Consider the following 14,156-nt stretch of genomic DNA (forward strand, 5'->3'; position numbering starts at 1 on the left):
GATGTCTTAAAACTGCAGCTCATAGGTGAATGAAAGCTATCCAAAGGCTCTCCCGGCTTACGATTCCTATCGGTTCGTCTAATCATTCGAGCTAACCTAAAAGCTTGAAAACCAACAAATATCATAGAATACAGTTCGAATACACCCAACGCCTCATCGATATACTCTTGCTACACAACCCATACGCCCACCCGATGTTCTTATCGACCGTCGGGGATGTGCCGCCAAAGAATGGTCTTTCAAACAACGGGTCAAATTGCGCAAGGGGAATAGTGGTACAAGCTATTGGGGTGAATGTGGATGCGTCATGGATGGGTATCCAATAATCATTTCATAAGTACCACCCTGGAGTTGTCTGAAGATTCCCATGACTACTGAGAGTCCTCCAGACAAGCGTTTTCCGCATCCTTTTCAATTTCCTCAGCCTCGCGTAGACCTGATTCTACCTCGGGGACTTCTTTAGTAAATGGCTTGCTTCCGGTGATCGTCGCTACTGTTTGAAGGTTACTAGCGAATGGTTGCCCTTGTAAAATGGCTGCAATATTTGGGGAGTTGACCCCAATATGACCTGAACTATCACTCGTTTGCTGCGCAAGAGCAGTGGGCCGATCCTGGTCTAGTTGTTCCCCCTGAGAGAAGTCTCTGGGACTCCATGAAGCACGATGAACTCGAGCGCCACGAGGTAGATTACTCGCCGAGTGCCGTGAACTGATGCTAGTAGAGCGACCGGCTCTCCTCATAAGGCTAGGAGTGGACGTTGCACCACTAGCAGCATCAACTGAGTTGATCTCAGGTAGGTAGTCATCCCCTTCATCTTCAATCTTGGGGGCTCGTCGCACTGAGGTGACAGTAAAATAAGGCTCTTTCGGGAGCTCTGGGCACCCGTTCGAAGAATCAGGTTTTGGGCCTGTCTTCGATTTTGATTTTGGTGGAGGGGTCTCATCGGTAGCCCTCTGAGCTATGTGTTCAAAGTACCGAATACGGACCCCTTCGAGCATTTCCGAGCTGAAATATTCGCGGTTTCGGGATAGTGACATCCAAGACGAGATGCCTCCAATGATTATTAGAATCATCACCGCAATTGTAAGAAGGCCTTGAATCACGATAATGATGACTCCAATAACTGTAGCTACAATACGACTGAGGTTGAAATCGGGGAGGAAAGCAATCGAAAGCCCGGTTGTCGCCACTCGAGTAAGACCTAGAAGCCAAACGGCTAGGGCCGTATTGCGCTGCCCTTCATATGGATTAAGTGCTGCAATGATGACGAACGCAAGAATATCGACAATGAATAGCCCAAAAACTTGGGCGAGTGGGTTGCCCGCACCACCTCCCAGGAAACAAGCTCGAACAAACTGATACGCCAGCCAAAAGGCAAAAAACCACCATCTCGAGAGTCGGTAACGTGCCGACAGCCAGCCAAACCTTTTTATGTACTCCTCATCCTGGTGGATATTCTTTCGATTGGGGTCGTTGTCCACGAAATGGCAACGAATAAATGGCCAGGATCCGACCGGCTTCTCGCCCAATTCCTCTTCTTTTAGTTGGCTAATACGCACCGGGAAGACGCAGGGAAGACGGCCAAATATCTTCCGCGTACGCAGCAAGATGCGGTCAGGATCCGCTGAAAATGTGCTGAAACGTAACCTAAAATGAAGAGCGTATAGTACTAATCCTCCTATACCGAGAATGAAGATGACGAATACAATTGCTGCTATCGAAGTAGGTCCGGCCGAGCCACGTACGGAAAATTGAAACATCGCAAGTGTTGCAATAGAGAAGAAAGCAAGGAAGAGCGTTCTTAGTATAGCAACGCTCAAATAACCAGTCCAGTGGAATCGAAAATATTCGAGGCGGTCCTGCTTAATCCACCTCATCTTTGCTAGCCCTTCAAGGGAATATTTTAAGGCGACTATGAAGATAACCACGAGCCCTAGGGCGACTAATAGCCACACTATACCAACCATGAATGCATTTGGACCAGGAATGCCCAGCTCTGCCAGTTCACCCGCGAAGCCGGTCCAATCCCCAGGCAAGGGCATCCCTGGCTGTACCGGATCGCCATTCCAGTTGTAGTCATAGGGGTCGTTTGGGTTGTAGGGCTCCCTCCTAGCTAGAGCCTTGACAATATCTCGAACAGTTTCTGGAACTCGCTTGTCGAATGCTTGGGTTGTTACGTTCGACATGAGCGAACGGCCATAGATCTGTTGGGTAAGTCCTCCTTGGTTGTTGATGATGGTAGAACCGGCACCTCCAACCTGACTTGCATTGCCGCTGACGCCAACAAAGATGTCGAGGGAGCGCACCACGTTCGAACTTGATATTAAACCAGCCGCCCACGCAAAGTTGCTCCACCAGGCTGGGAGTACGCTCGGCCAGGGCAGTGACAATGCGCCAGAGAAGAATATTGACTGAAAAGTCTCAAATATGACGAGTATGGATAAACTGTGGGCGTAGTGACTTCTCATGTGAGGAATACTTACACCATATGCTGCTGTTGCAAACGACGCTATTATGGCTACGGCGGTAAATATTCCTAAGACGGCACTGACCGACTTTGGTTGCGAGAACGAATTGCCGTTCCGCATAACTGCTTGGAAGCATCCAATCTCGGTTTGACTTGAGTTGGCAAAAATCTGGATTCTTGCATAGCCCTCGATATCGGGAACCTCGTATGCGATCTGTGGGATGCCAGACACCTGTTGAGGGCCAATCGGGAATAAAGCGAAAGCCTCGACCGGTTGTTCGGTACTCAGGGGGCACATACTGATTGGATTGTTAGTATGAAGAGATACCGGGACCACCTGGTTGGGATGGCTTTACCTGTATATGTTCACGTTGCACGGGTTTACCGTCATCGAAAACCTGCTTTCGCCATAGGCTTCCACAGATATATATACTAATGGTGCAATTAGTTTAGAACTCGGTATAAAAACGTTGGGCATCTATACGCATAATACTCTCATTCCTGATATTTGTAGTGCCGTCGAGATGGAAGAGAATGGTGGAATTATCGTAATAGAAGGCAGCGTCGAATTTGGTCACGTTCAGCAAGCTCTGACCCCCGAGACAATCACCAAAATCGCCTGTGTATAAGGCAGGTGTTCTGTCGAGCGCCAGCCTCGTCGTGATCCCATCTAGGCTCGTCCCGCTAATGTAATGCGTGTCCTTGGCACATGTTGTGGGTAATAGAGTTAGCCCACGAAGGGTGAGAAGTATCAGTGAGTTCAACCGAAGATAGTGTAGCATCTTGACTATATAAGACGGCCTAGGATGACCATCCACGGGATAAAATAAGTGTATCGAGTGGGGGTTCGTAGGTATGGAGATATGAGGCAGTTAGTCCTGCTGATTGTTGCCAACTACTATGCGTCACTGAAGATCATCCTAGACGGACGCGGATGTAACTAGAAGCGTGTATCGACTACTTATCGACTACTGAGACAGGCACAGTATAGTAGGTATATCGGCGATGCCAGACGGTGGATTTGGGAGCACCTACTGAACGTTGACGCTGTTCATTGCAGGTCGATTTCCATAAACGAAGGTAAAAACGAAGGTGAAAACGAAGGGAGTTGTGCGAGAGGGAACTCGAAGATATTGAAGTTCCATGGTAAAAAGAAGTGATGTATGCTAGCTAGCTAGGTTGGAAGAAACGATTGGCAACATCGGATGGCATCAATAATTTGTTTTAACAAGATGTACCTAGATAGGTACATATGTAAGTACTTGGGTAGATACCAAAACAAAGTACCAAGCCCTGAGGTGAGCATCACACGTAGGTACTTGGTATATACGTACATATACATATGTACCGAGTGGTATGTAGTTACCGTAAGCACATACGGGTGAGGACAACCTCAGACGGAAACTTCGAACTATATTCGCTTTATCTTAATCACCCGCTACTCCCGTCCTCTATATCGGGCTATCAGTGGGGAGGTCAGTGCCGACCGACTAAGTCTGCTCTGACCCTGGTATAAGATCGTATGGATATGACTGCGTGCAACCATTTGATTGGTCCAATTTAGTCCGTGACGGAAAGCTAGATCCTAATTCCACTTCTTTTGGGCAAGTACAAGTACACTACTAGACTACATATCTACGTACAATACCTACAGCACAAGTTGCAATGTAGGTAGGCTGACGCCACAGCGCCAGCACAGAAAGACTACACACTAGGTAGCGATGAATCGATGCTAAACTACCTAGGTTGCCTTCATGTCTACATAAAATACAAATGCTCATCGATCAAATTGAAGATGACGGGACATAGCCCGGGCGATTTATTAGTCTACTCTTCCCTGAGATCTATCAAAAACCTACTCGAAATCTGGCGTTGACATTTGACAAATTGATATCATTCTCCATAGATAGGTACCTACCTACCTAGGTACCTAGGTAAGTATTCAAGTACCTACAAGTAGGTCTTAGGATTATTACGAGGATTTAAACAGACACCTAGGATTTTGTAGCCGCGACCCGACATTCTGCCCGATTGGCTAATCCGCTTGTTCGACTTCTCACCGTACTCGGATTTGAATGTCTTGGCGTAAGAGGCTTAGTTATACGAGGAGTAATCTCGTGGGTAGTATCCCATTTTGTCCTTCTCAAGACAAATTGTGATGAAATAAAATTGAAAACATATAAAAAAAACACCATACTTAACCTAGAGGATATGTCAACACGGCCGAGTTTCAGCAATGGCATGTATGATTGGGCATACGAAGCTTTAAGCTTAAATATGCCTAGAGTACGTACACAACATCACAGCTAACAAATTTTAATATATATGTCAATGATGGTATCAAATAACCGAAATTTCCTCTTCACTAGCAGCTGGTGTATTGGTAACATCCTCATCTTTGCTAACAGTGTAAATGGAAGACGAAAGGGAGGCAACATCCATTTCAAAGGTGAACCATATGAACCATATGAACCATATAGACTCCAGACCTATGCAAGCATGCATGTATAGCTAGCTAAATGACATGAGACGAGGGAAAGGAAGTAGAAAACCTCAGTCAGGTCGAGCTCCTTCAACTAGCCCTATCAGAAAGGCTATCCCCTTCTACTTCTGCTCGCCCCACTGCCGAAGTATTCAATTATGGAAAGTCACCACTCATTTGTTTCGACGGTAATGCAAAACAGAAATCCCAAATAATAGTTTGAAGCGGTATCGACGAGTTTCAGAGGTCGTGATGGTCGTAAAGAGATAAAATAAATCCATGGTTCGGTGAGCATAAAGTACTAGAAGTTAACCGATCAGCTATAGCTTTCTTCGTCGTCTTCTTCGATAGGTGCAGGGGTCCTCCTCTCGTTTCTTCGCTTTGGACGCCTGTGTCTCGAGCTTGAGATGTTGCTCGCTGAATCTTCGGGTGCTAAATCGAAATCGTCGCCTCCCCAATCGCTTCCGCTTGCAACACCATCATCATCCCCGGCAGCCCACGGCGGTCTCTCCGAGCCTTGCGAGTTGCCCGATAATTGCGGTAACACATCAATCCTCCCGGCGCGGCGATGCTGCTGGCTCATCAAAAGACCGTTATTCCGCTGACGGAGGGCGTTCCGTACCATCTCGGCGCGAAGGTGAAGTTTTTCAAATGCGTCTTCCAGAGCTTCCATGCCCTGGTATATCTCTCGCTCTACTTCCGCCAATACAGCCATCTCGAACTCTTCATCGTGAGACACAGGCTGACGGCTGTGGCCAGGCGTGGTCGAAGATGAAAGGGAGAGAAAAGAGGCGGGGGTTGCGCCGCGGGAGTACACACCAGAGAAGGGCGTTGTGCTGCGAGAAGCGCCAAACCCTGGCGTATGGCGTACACTGGGACCCCGGGAAGGAGGTGGGGACGAGAAGCCGTTCACAGGCGTAGTGCCTCGAGAAAGTGGATTGTCCGCGATAGGCGTCATTAAATCTTCGGCGTCGGCTCCGGACCAGAGAAACCCGTCGAAGCGGCCCGAGACTAGGATCTCCCATTCTTGAGGATTGATATCGGTGATGGTTGCAAGAAGATCATGGTGAAGAGGATACTTAACCAGGAATACGGCTGTCTCTGCGTCGCGGGGAGTCTGAGGTAGACGGTAGATACGCTGGATAGCAAGACCTGCCTTGACCATGAAATCTGTTCTTGGTTTACGTAATGGGGTAGGTGCCCTCACGGCAGGTTGAAGTTCCCGAGCGCCAGAGAGTAGTGCATTGAAGTACGGCCGTTCTTCTTGGTCGATATTTGTCAGGATGGCAAATGTGAGGGTTTCGTCGTCGATCTCGGAGGGTGCTGGCGCAGGCGCTTCGGCGCAGTTGTTCATCCATCGATCGACTACAGATTTGACCTTCTTGGACTGTCGCAGATAGTGCTCCCGGAATTCTTCTGCAATGTCGGGGTCTAGTTTGACTGGGGACGCAGGTCTGGGAGGCATATCTGCTACGCTCTCGATAGCATTGGAGCTTAGAGAAGCAAGGTCAAAGGGGGGCCACGTAGGCATTTCAACCCTGCCGCCTACTCGTTCCAAGACCTCCCCCCATCCCAAACCCCGGTGCTCTTCTGGTGCCCTCTCACACATGATACAACTACAGCCCTCGGCGGGAAGATCTCGAGAGAATACGTCTTCTAGTCGGTCGAGTAGTCTACGGGCGACTGATTTATGACCGGTTGCCACTGCGACCGAGCCCTGCCGCCGAATAACCGACTGGTATTGGTCTAAAAGGTTAAAAAAAGGAGCAAACAAGGTTTCCGGCCCCGCCAGAGGCGGATTGGACGGCCGCGTGCCATTTTGACGCGGTATCACAGAAAGGAAATTTCTTGGAATAGGGTTAATTAGACCACCGTTCTGAAGTAGATAGTCTATCCTTGGAACCTCTTGTATATTCAATGGAGGGGGAGGTGGTGGCGGGGGCGGAGGACCAAAATCGGTGGCGGGGGTTACTGAGGGCGTGGGACGCTCTCGTCTTTCAAACCGCGCACCCGAGTTGGGTTTCTCATCTGAAAAAGTTTGCGGCAGCGGGAATTGCGGCGTAGCCGTCGGGGTTTTCGGCGACGAGTCCTGTACAGAATCCGGAGAGTCTTCGGTCTCAATCGGGCTGGGAATCCTCGAGGTTCTTGATGAGACTGTCCGTTTTGGTGCGATTGGAGCGGCGGTAGATTGGGTCCCCACTGTTCTATTGTCGCTCAAGTTGGAATTGCCGTCGCTGACAGTGTGTAAACCTAGCGGTGGGGGAAGCGGCGGCGGCGGCGGTGGCGGGGGGTAAGTTGGGGGGGATTGTATGGTAGTAGCCTGGCTTGAGGCTTTAGACTTGACGGACAGCTTTGACTTGTCATCGCGCTTAGAACTCGCTCGAGATACACCGGAGGTTCTCGACCTTGGCCTGTCCGACCCCGATTCGTGTTCATCTCTTAGCTTCGAGGCGGAGGACTTGCTCCGTCGTTTCTTCTCGTCGGATACATCAGTTTCGGGAGGACTGGGTGGTCGGTCACCCTTCTGCGCGCTCTTCCTACTCGTAGAACCCTCTGTAGATTTAGATCTATTCAGGCTACCAGAGCCAAGATCTGTGGCGTCGGGGGTGAGAGGTTCGTGGTGGTGAGCAGAGACGACCTCATCTTCATGGCCGAGCACACTTTCCTTACTATGGGCCTTGCTGAAGGAAGGGTATGGCAAGCTGACCCGGCTGCCAGAGATGGAGGTTCTCGTAAGTTCGGGTACTAGGTCGTTCATGGATGATGTCCTCCTATCACGGTCTTTTTCCTTTTCCTCCTTGGTTCGGTGTCGGCGGTGTGAAGAGGTATGCGAATCACCATCAGCAGAAATTTTATGTTTAGAACGGTGGGATTTATGGTGGTGGTGGTGGCTGTCCCTGTCCGCTTTGACACGTTCCTTATCCCTTTCCCTATCCCTCTCTCGCTCGCTTTTGCTACGCCGCCGATCTTTAGGGCGACCATCAGTGGCTGAATTAACATCGGGATCTTTAGAACCCATTGCGGTGGTGGACTGGCGAGCCCGACCAGACCCAACTGCTAGTTCCGAGTTTTAACAGTTTAATGGTCAAATGGTCAAATATGTGTGGGCGTGTGGGCATGTAGACGTGTGGATGTGTGGATGTGTGGATGTGTGGATGATGTGTGGAGGATAGGAAAAGGTGCTCATTCGTATTGGCGCATGTCGGATGAATGCAACGTTTATTACCTCGGAAAGGCGTCGTCGGAGACTATTATGAATTTATGAGGGCTGTCAGGAATCAAATATTGGGTAGTGAGATGTTATGTAGAAAAGAAATGGATAGAAAAGTGTACGGATCCGTACTTGTATGTTAAGATGTGCAAAAAGGTGATGGCGGTTGCTGGACCTTCAACGCGCTACGCAGCCGCCTTTGATTCGATGGCAGGAAGGGCACCTGTGAAATCGGGTAAGTGAGTATCTACTACAAGCTCGGGGCGCTGATGCTCGGTGTACCATAAGGTATAGGTTACTTATTGCAAAAAGCGGGGTTCTCCATATTTACCTACCTATGTAATCTACCTAACCTAGAACCTAGCTGCCTAGGTAGGTACGATATACATCTCATCCGTGCCTAAAATAGGATACTCCAAGTCTCCAACACACATGTGCATAGGTAGGATACTTAGGTATGTTTTTCATCTGTTTTTCATCTAAAAGACATCTATACATTACCTACATAGGTAGGTACCTAGTAAATATGCGCCACCTACTATTCGCAAAACGTATATACATACATAGTGCATGTATGTATGTAGGTACTTATTATTATACATATATCACTCCCGTGATATGGACATAGTATGGTGTCTATTATCATGAGACGACCGTACGTTGCCATCTATTCCTACTCAATAAATCTAGTAAGGGCACCGTGTTTAAATACCATAGTGTCGTTTGTGTCGCCAAGCATGTTTCCCATACTCGAATCACAAGTGGACCCAAGTTTTTCCTCTGTTCAGATATGAAACATCCATTCCTATCAAAATCGCTTCATAGATCCCGGAGAAAACCACATGAATCTGGCAGTGCTCACAAGCGATCTAGCAGACCACGGCTCTCTAACATAAGCACAATTTGGTGCACAATGGATCGCACTGTCTGCTTCTCGCAGTCGACAACTAAGTCGGCTTTGGAAGGAGGTTCGTAAGGGTCGTCGACACCTGTGAAGCCCTTGATCTCACCAGCGCGGGCCTTGGCGTAGATTCCTCGCTTATCAGTCTTCTCGCAGTACTCGAGAGGTGTAGCGACATGGACAAGGTAGAAATCTCCGTATTTTTCGACGGCTTCCTTAGCAGCAGCTCGGTCCTGGTCGAAAGGCGCAATAGGAGCGGCAATAACAGCAGCGCCAGACCTCGTCAACTCGCCGGCGACGAAGGCGATACGAGCAATATTTTTACTACGGTCTTCTCTGCTGAAACCTAGTTCAGACGACAACTCATGTCGGACGGTCTCACCAAGTAACATGGACACAGATCGACCGCCCTGCTGGTTCAGGGTGACCTGGAGGGCTCTGGCGATCTGGTCTTTACCACTGTTTGTGTAGCCTGTCAAGAAAATGGTGAAACCTTGGGCTGCTCGTGCGGGATGTGACTCGCGCAATACCTTGACGACTTCGGGGTAAGAGAACCACTCGGGAATATCTCGGCCGCTCCTCAACCTCGATCGCAATTCCGTGCCAGAGATGTTCAGCGTACGGGTATCCTTCGGTATTTGATCAACAGGGGCATATTCATCCTTATCAGGCAAGTAAGTCATCATCTGGAAGGGCACGACTTCGATGCCGAGCTCGTCACGGTACTTTTCAACCGCATATTGAGCATCATAAGGCCCGTAAAAGTCGACGCCCTGGCTATTCTTTCCAGGACCAGCATGGTCGCGGCCTACGATGAAGTGGGTGGCTCCGTGATTCTTACGGATGATGGCGTGCCAGATGGCTTCGCGGGGGCCACCCATCCGCATGGCTAACGGGAGTAGACCTAAGACCGCCATGCCGTTAGGGTATCTCGGCAAGAGGGCCTTGTAGACGCGCACTCGGGTGAAGTGGTCGATATCTCCAGGTTTTGTCAAGCCCACTACCGGATGGATGAGCACATTTGCGTGATGCGAACGAGCAGCACGAACAGTCAGTTCTCGGTGTGCGCGGTGCATTGGGTTCCTAGTTTGGAATGCAACAACTCGGCTCCAGCCAAGCTTATCGAAGTGTAGTCGGAGCTCGGCCGGGGTATCTGCATGAGGATTAGAATTAGTCCTGGAAGCATAACGGGTCGAGACTTAGGTTTAGCTTACATCGGAGATCCACGAAGTCATAGTGCTGGAGGCGGTTGACTGCCTCCACTCTTCCACCCACGTAGAAGTCGGCAGCTGTCCTGAACAAGTATTTCACAGCCGGGTGTGCCTCATCATCACTCCCAAAGACCTCCTTCGCCTCGAGAACCCTATTGTGTCCACATGTAATTAGTGGTGTAGATCATGTAGGCAGGACGTGGCGCATAGGAATCAGCTCGTACTTGTCTGGTTTGTAAATATCGTCTACAGTAAGGATAGCTAGGTTCCTATCGTCACGAAGGTCACGAAGCGTCACCTTAACTCCTGGCTTGAGGCCAACCTCGTTGATTGTATTCTCCGACACATCAAGAGTAATGGGCATGCTGAACAAAACACCATCAGCTAGCCTGTTGTCCCTTACCACACTATGTAGGATAATTAGCAAAGCTTAGTCCTTCATATAACTCCACATTTACGCACCCATTATAATCAGATTCGTTCATGAAACCTAGATGCCCATTTGAGTGAGTTTGTTTTCATATTAAAAGCATTGGCTTAGGAAATAAATGCTGCGCCGCTCATAGCATGCGCGGGTGCAAATACTATGATAGAATTATGTGGCGTCCCCTTTCGTGGGAAATGCAAGGATCAGAGAGGCTAAACTTGGGGAAGGGCAAACACACCTTCAAGAGGTGAGAAGCCGCCATTGAGGATCAATTCGAGGTCACAAAGTTGCCTTTCAGTCAAGGTGATGGCGGGAAGCTTTTCGGCTTCGGCCGCAAGCGTAGCCTGTCTGGGAGAGTCTCGCGCAATGAGATCCTTGAGGACACCGCCATGAGGAGGGTTCGCCATCGTGTATAGAGAAGGCTTTTGATAAAATTTATAACGTAAAGAGCGGCGAACACAGTACGTCCCGTGTGCGCTGGCAAATAAAAATCGATATATAGAGAAAATAATGAGAGAAATGAGGAAACTAGAGGAATAGAGGTCAATAAGTAGGACCACCGACAACACCTTCCGGCGTACAGATGCGTTGGTACGTGATACGATGGAAGATTGATATATGGAACCTTGAGCTAATCCGAACTGACGTCTAACGTATACACGTATATAAATAAATAAGAGGAAGGGGGGAGGAGAGAAGAATATAACTTATAAAAGTAAAAAGACTGTTATCCGCTAGATATGACTTCGATACGGTTCCGCGCTACATAATACGTAATCGGCAGACGCACTCTTTTGCCCTACGAAACGGAGGCACGGAGGCACGGAGGCTAGAACTTGGCAAAAAAAAAATATGCGAATAGTATTTAGCCGATGACGTGCTCAGGGACTAGCGACAGCCGGTCCCAAATATGTGGCTCTGTCGGTTCTCGACTTTCGCTGAACCGACTCGACCTTTTTATTTCTCTTTTCTTCTAGCGAGCTGAGAAGTAGAGTCGATATGAAACTGACACGCTCTAGCAACGTAACGCGGCTCTCGGGATGCAGGGTCTTAATGATGCCTTAATTCATCACTACTTGGTAGTATGTAGACATAATATCTACATAGTAAATTGCTTGGTGTCGATCTCGTTGTATTTGATTAAAGTATTACGAATAGTACAACAAATACAGAATACAGCTGTGCATTTTATAAGAGCAAAAGACTAGGCACCCCCACCTCTCCCTACTTGCGCGCTTACGTACTCTGTATATGTACCTAGTAGGTACTGGTACTGCTATTAGGTATTGTACCTGGTACCTAGTACCTACCTACTCGTGCGTCTAGTCAACTACATACACGTTGGTATGTAATTAGTACCAGGTACCGATAGCATGAATTAGGGAAGATCTATGTCATTAACTACATAATTATCTGAGCCCTGTATTTTCTGTCATTACATACTCCTTCATTTCCTTCCTGCAAGCACTCGTTACCTATTCCTCAGAAGCAAATCAATGTAGCTTGCCACTAAGACCAAGCAAACCATTGCAGATCTATCTGCCGGATGCTCGTATATCCCAGTACAGAGGAAATGAAAAGGTACAGAATGCAAAACATGCCTCAGCATTATATGCCTCTTCATCGCCGCCTCTCTTGGTCGTTCTCTCCCAGTCGTTGCCACTCCAGTAGAGGCTTTGGGCATATCGTCTCCAAACATGCAGTGCACCGTCTTTCGTGTCGCCAATTTAGTATTAGCTATGAGACTAGTTGGGGATGCTGGTGATATTCAAGGTTTGTTTAGAGACGGACGTCGTGGTTGACGTACGAAGCGTAGTAGGGAAGTCCTCACTACCAAAAACTGTCCCATTTGCTGCTATCCCGTTAGCTTGTGTCCGTTTACCGACTCTGCTCCTAGTCACTTACCCGAAGCGTTTGCCGTGTTAGACCTTACCGAGAAACTTGAGCTTTCGTTACACGACGTAGTAGAGTACGCCAATGAAGTATCAGCAGCGGAAGTAGCCTCGTCGCCAGATGTAGAGGTAAATGTCGTTATAGCACTTGGCTGAGTGGTTGTACTATCGCCACAGGTAGTATCGATAGTGACAACTAAAGTATCGCTCTCGGAACAAGTTGTATCTGGTTCCTGAGTAATAGTAGGCAACTCGGTGCATGTATCCAAGGAGGACAGTTGGACCGAAGGACCTAAAGTCGAAGACAACGGACTTCCAGGAGGGACACTTTCACCGCCCGAAGTACTGGGCGAAATTGTTCCTGTGCTTAGTGTACTCGGTACAAACGGGATGGATCCTGTAATCAATCTCGATACGGTAGAATTTGACAACGAATAAGATACGGTACTTAAACTTATGGTAAAGCTATTAGAGAATGGTATAATCGCTGTCGTGCTAGTTGTTCTAGTGGGGTGAATGGTCGAGTTTGTGTAAGGGGTCGAGGTGATTCCAGCGCCACTTGACAGTGAGCTTGTAGACGATATGCGGGAGAATGTACTATTTGACAGCGGGTACGGAATGAAGCTTAATGTTGATATTGCCGTTAGACTAGGAATAGCAGTGCTTGATATAGTTGTTTGGGATGTCTTCTGAGTACTAAATATTATTGATTGCCCTGAGGGACCACTTGAGAACGGTCCGGATAGATTTGTAGTGATTGAAAGTGGATATGTGGTAGAGCTTGAGATTCTGGCCGAGGAGTTGAACCCAGTGATTGTATAGGTCGGGACGATGCTACCAGACGATGTTGGTGTACCCACGACGGCCGTTGAATTTGAAATCAGCGATAGTGACAATGTCTGTGACATTCTATCTGATAGGCTAGATAGGCTAGATAGGCTAGATAGGCTAGACGGGCTACTCGTTCGAACAGAACCGGATATAGGAGCGGAACCAGTTCCTGAAATTGCGGTACTGCTGGATCGTGAAGTTGGTTCAGGTGTGATCGTAGTATTTGTTAGAGGAAAAGGAGGGGTTGACGTCAAATCTCCAGGCGATAGTGTAATTGAAGAGATTTTTTCGGACTTAATTGTGCTAGAATTAAAATCGGCGGTTGTCATTGAAGCTGGTACAGAAGTAAGGCTACTTAAAAGACCCGAGGGTTTGTTTGATGGAACGGTTGGCCTTACACTGGTCGTCGAGTTTGTCGAGAGGAATGGTGGAGTCGACCGTGGCGATGAGAAAGATGACTGGCTAACTGATCCAGAAGTTTGGCTGGTAGTAAACGACGTGATAGTAGGCAGTGTAGTTGTATCAGAATGGCCAGAAGGTATTGAGGCGTTCCCAGACGTGATTCCACGTTGTGTTGAAGTAAAACCGGGCGCCACTACAGAAGTGACCGTCGAATTCGACATGGGGAACGAGACAGATGTATGGGAAATCTGACTTATAGAGTTACTATAAGCCCCTGTGCCCTGGGAACTTGATATTGTAGTGATTCCGGTAGTAGCGCTACCGGTTAACAT

At 48.3% G+C, this 14,156-nt stretch overlaps 3 protein-coding genes across 3 annotated transcripts; all 3 read right to left on the reverse strand.

Moving 5' to 3' along the window:
- Positions 1 to 248: 248 nt before the first annotated feature.
- On the reverse strand, positions 249 to 3,463 carry GGS22DRAFT_123746 (TRP-domain-containing protein). Its single transcript, XM_047958289.1, has 3 exons — positions 2,952 to 3,463; positions 2,824 to 2,899; positions 249 to 2,766 (listed from the first exon to the last, which is right to left on the reverse strand). The coding sequence occupies exons 1-3, from the start codon at positions 3,247 to 3,249 to the stop codon at positions 372 to 374; spliced, it is 2,769 nt and encodes a 922-aa protein (XP_047819909.1). The 5' UTR covers positions 3,250 to 3,463; the 3' UTR covers positions 249 to 371.
- Positions 3,464 to 5,118: 1,655 nt separating this feature from the next.
- GGS22DRAFT_123750 (uncharacterized protein) lies at positions 5,119 to 8,319 on the reverse strand. Its single transcript, XM_047958290.1, has one exon. The coding sequence runs from the start codon at positions 7,966 to 7,968 to the stop codon at positions 5,266 to 5,268; it is 2,703 nt and encodes a 900-aa protein (XP_047819910.1). The 5' UTR covers positions 7,969 to 8,319; the 3' UTR covers positions 5,119 to 5,265.
- Positions 8,320 to 8,625: 306 nt separating this feature from the next.
- Positions 8,626 to 11,840, reverse strand: GGS22DRAFT_159831 (putative sulfate adenylyltransferase). The gene is made up of 5 exons (XM_047960840.1): positions 10,938 to 11,840; positions 10,735 to 10,762; positions 10,497 to 10,679; positions 10,276 to 10,424; positions 8,626 to 10,214 (listed from the first exon to the last, which is right to left on the reverse strand). Exons 1-5 carry the CDS (start codon positions 11,104 to 11,106, stop codon positions 9,019 to 9,021), a joined length of 1,725 nt encoding a protein of 574 aa, XP_047819911.1. The 5' UTR covers positions 11,107 to 11,840; the 3' UTR covers positions 8,626 to 9,018.
- Between the last annotated feature and the right edge of the window lie 2,316 nt (positions 11,841 to 14,156).

The sequence above is a fragment of the Annulohypoxylon maeteangense genome (assembly GCF_022496945.1).
Source record: "Annulohypoxylon maeteangense strain CBS 123835 unplaced genomic scaffold GGS22scaffold_6, whole genome shotgun sequence".
Taxonomy (NCBI): domain Eukaryota; kingdom Fungi; phylum Ascomycota; class Sordariomycetes; order Xylariales; family Hypoxylaceae; genus Annulohypoxylon; species Annulohypoxylon maeteangense.

What these genes read in the sequence shown, in the direction of transcription:
- GGS22DRAFT_159831 (XM_047960840.1), bottom strand. Translation starts at nt 11,106, where the DNA reads ATGGCGAACCCTCCTCATGGCGGTGTCCTCAAGGATCTCATTGCGCGA. An exon ending in CGGCTTCTCACCTCTTGAAG is followed by an intron (nt 10,763 to 10,937) that starts GTGTGTTTGCCC and finishes ATGGGCATCTAG; the next exon opens with GTTTCATGAACGAATCTGAT. An exon ending in GATATTTACAAACCAGACAA is followed by an intron (nt 10,425 to 10,496) that starts GTACGAGCTGAT and finishes TGGACACAATAG; the next exon opens with GGTTCTCGAGGCGAAGGAGG.
- GGS22DRAFT_123750 (XM_047958290.1), bottom strand. Translation starts at nt 7,968, where the DNA reads ATGGGTTCTAAAGATCCCGATGTTAATTCAGCCACTGATGGTCGCCCT.
- GGS22DRAFT_123746 (XM_047958289.1), bottom strand. Translation starts at nt 3,249, where the DNA reads ATGCTACACTATCTTCGGTTGAACTCACTGATACTTCTCACCCTTCGT. An exon ending in CAGGAATGAGAGTATTATGC is followed by an intron (nt 2,900 to 2,951) that starts GTATAGATGCCC and finishes TTGCACCATTAG; the next exon opens with TATATATATCTGTGGAAGCC. An exon ending in TGCAACGTGAACATATACAG is followed by an intron (nt 2,767 to 2,823) that starts GTAAAGCCATCC and finishes CAATCCAATCAG; the next exon opens with TATGTGCCCCCTGAGTACCG.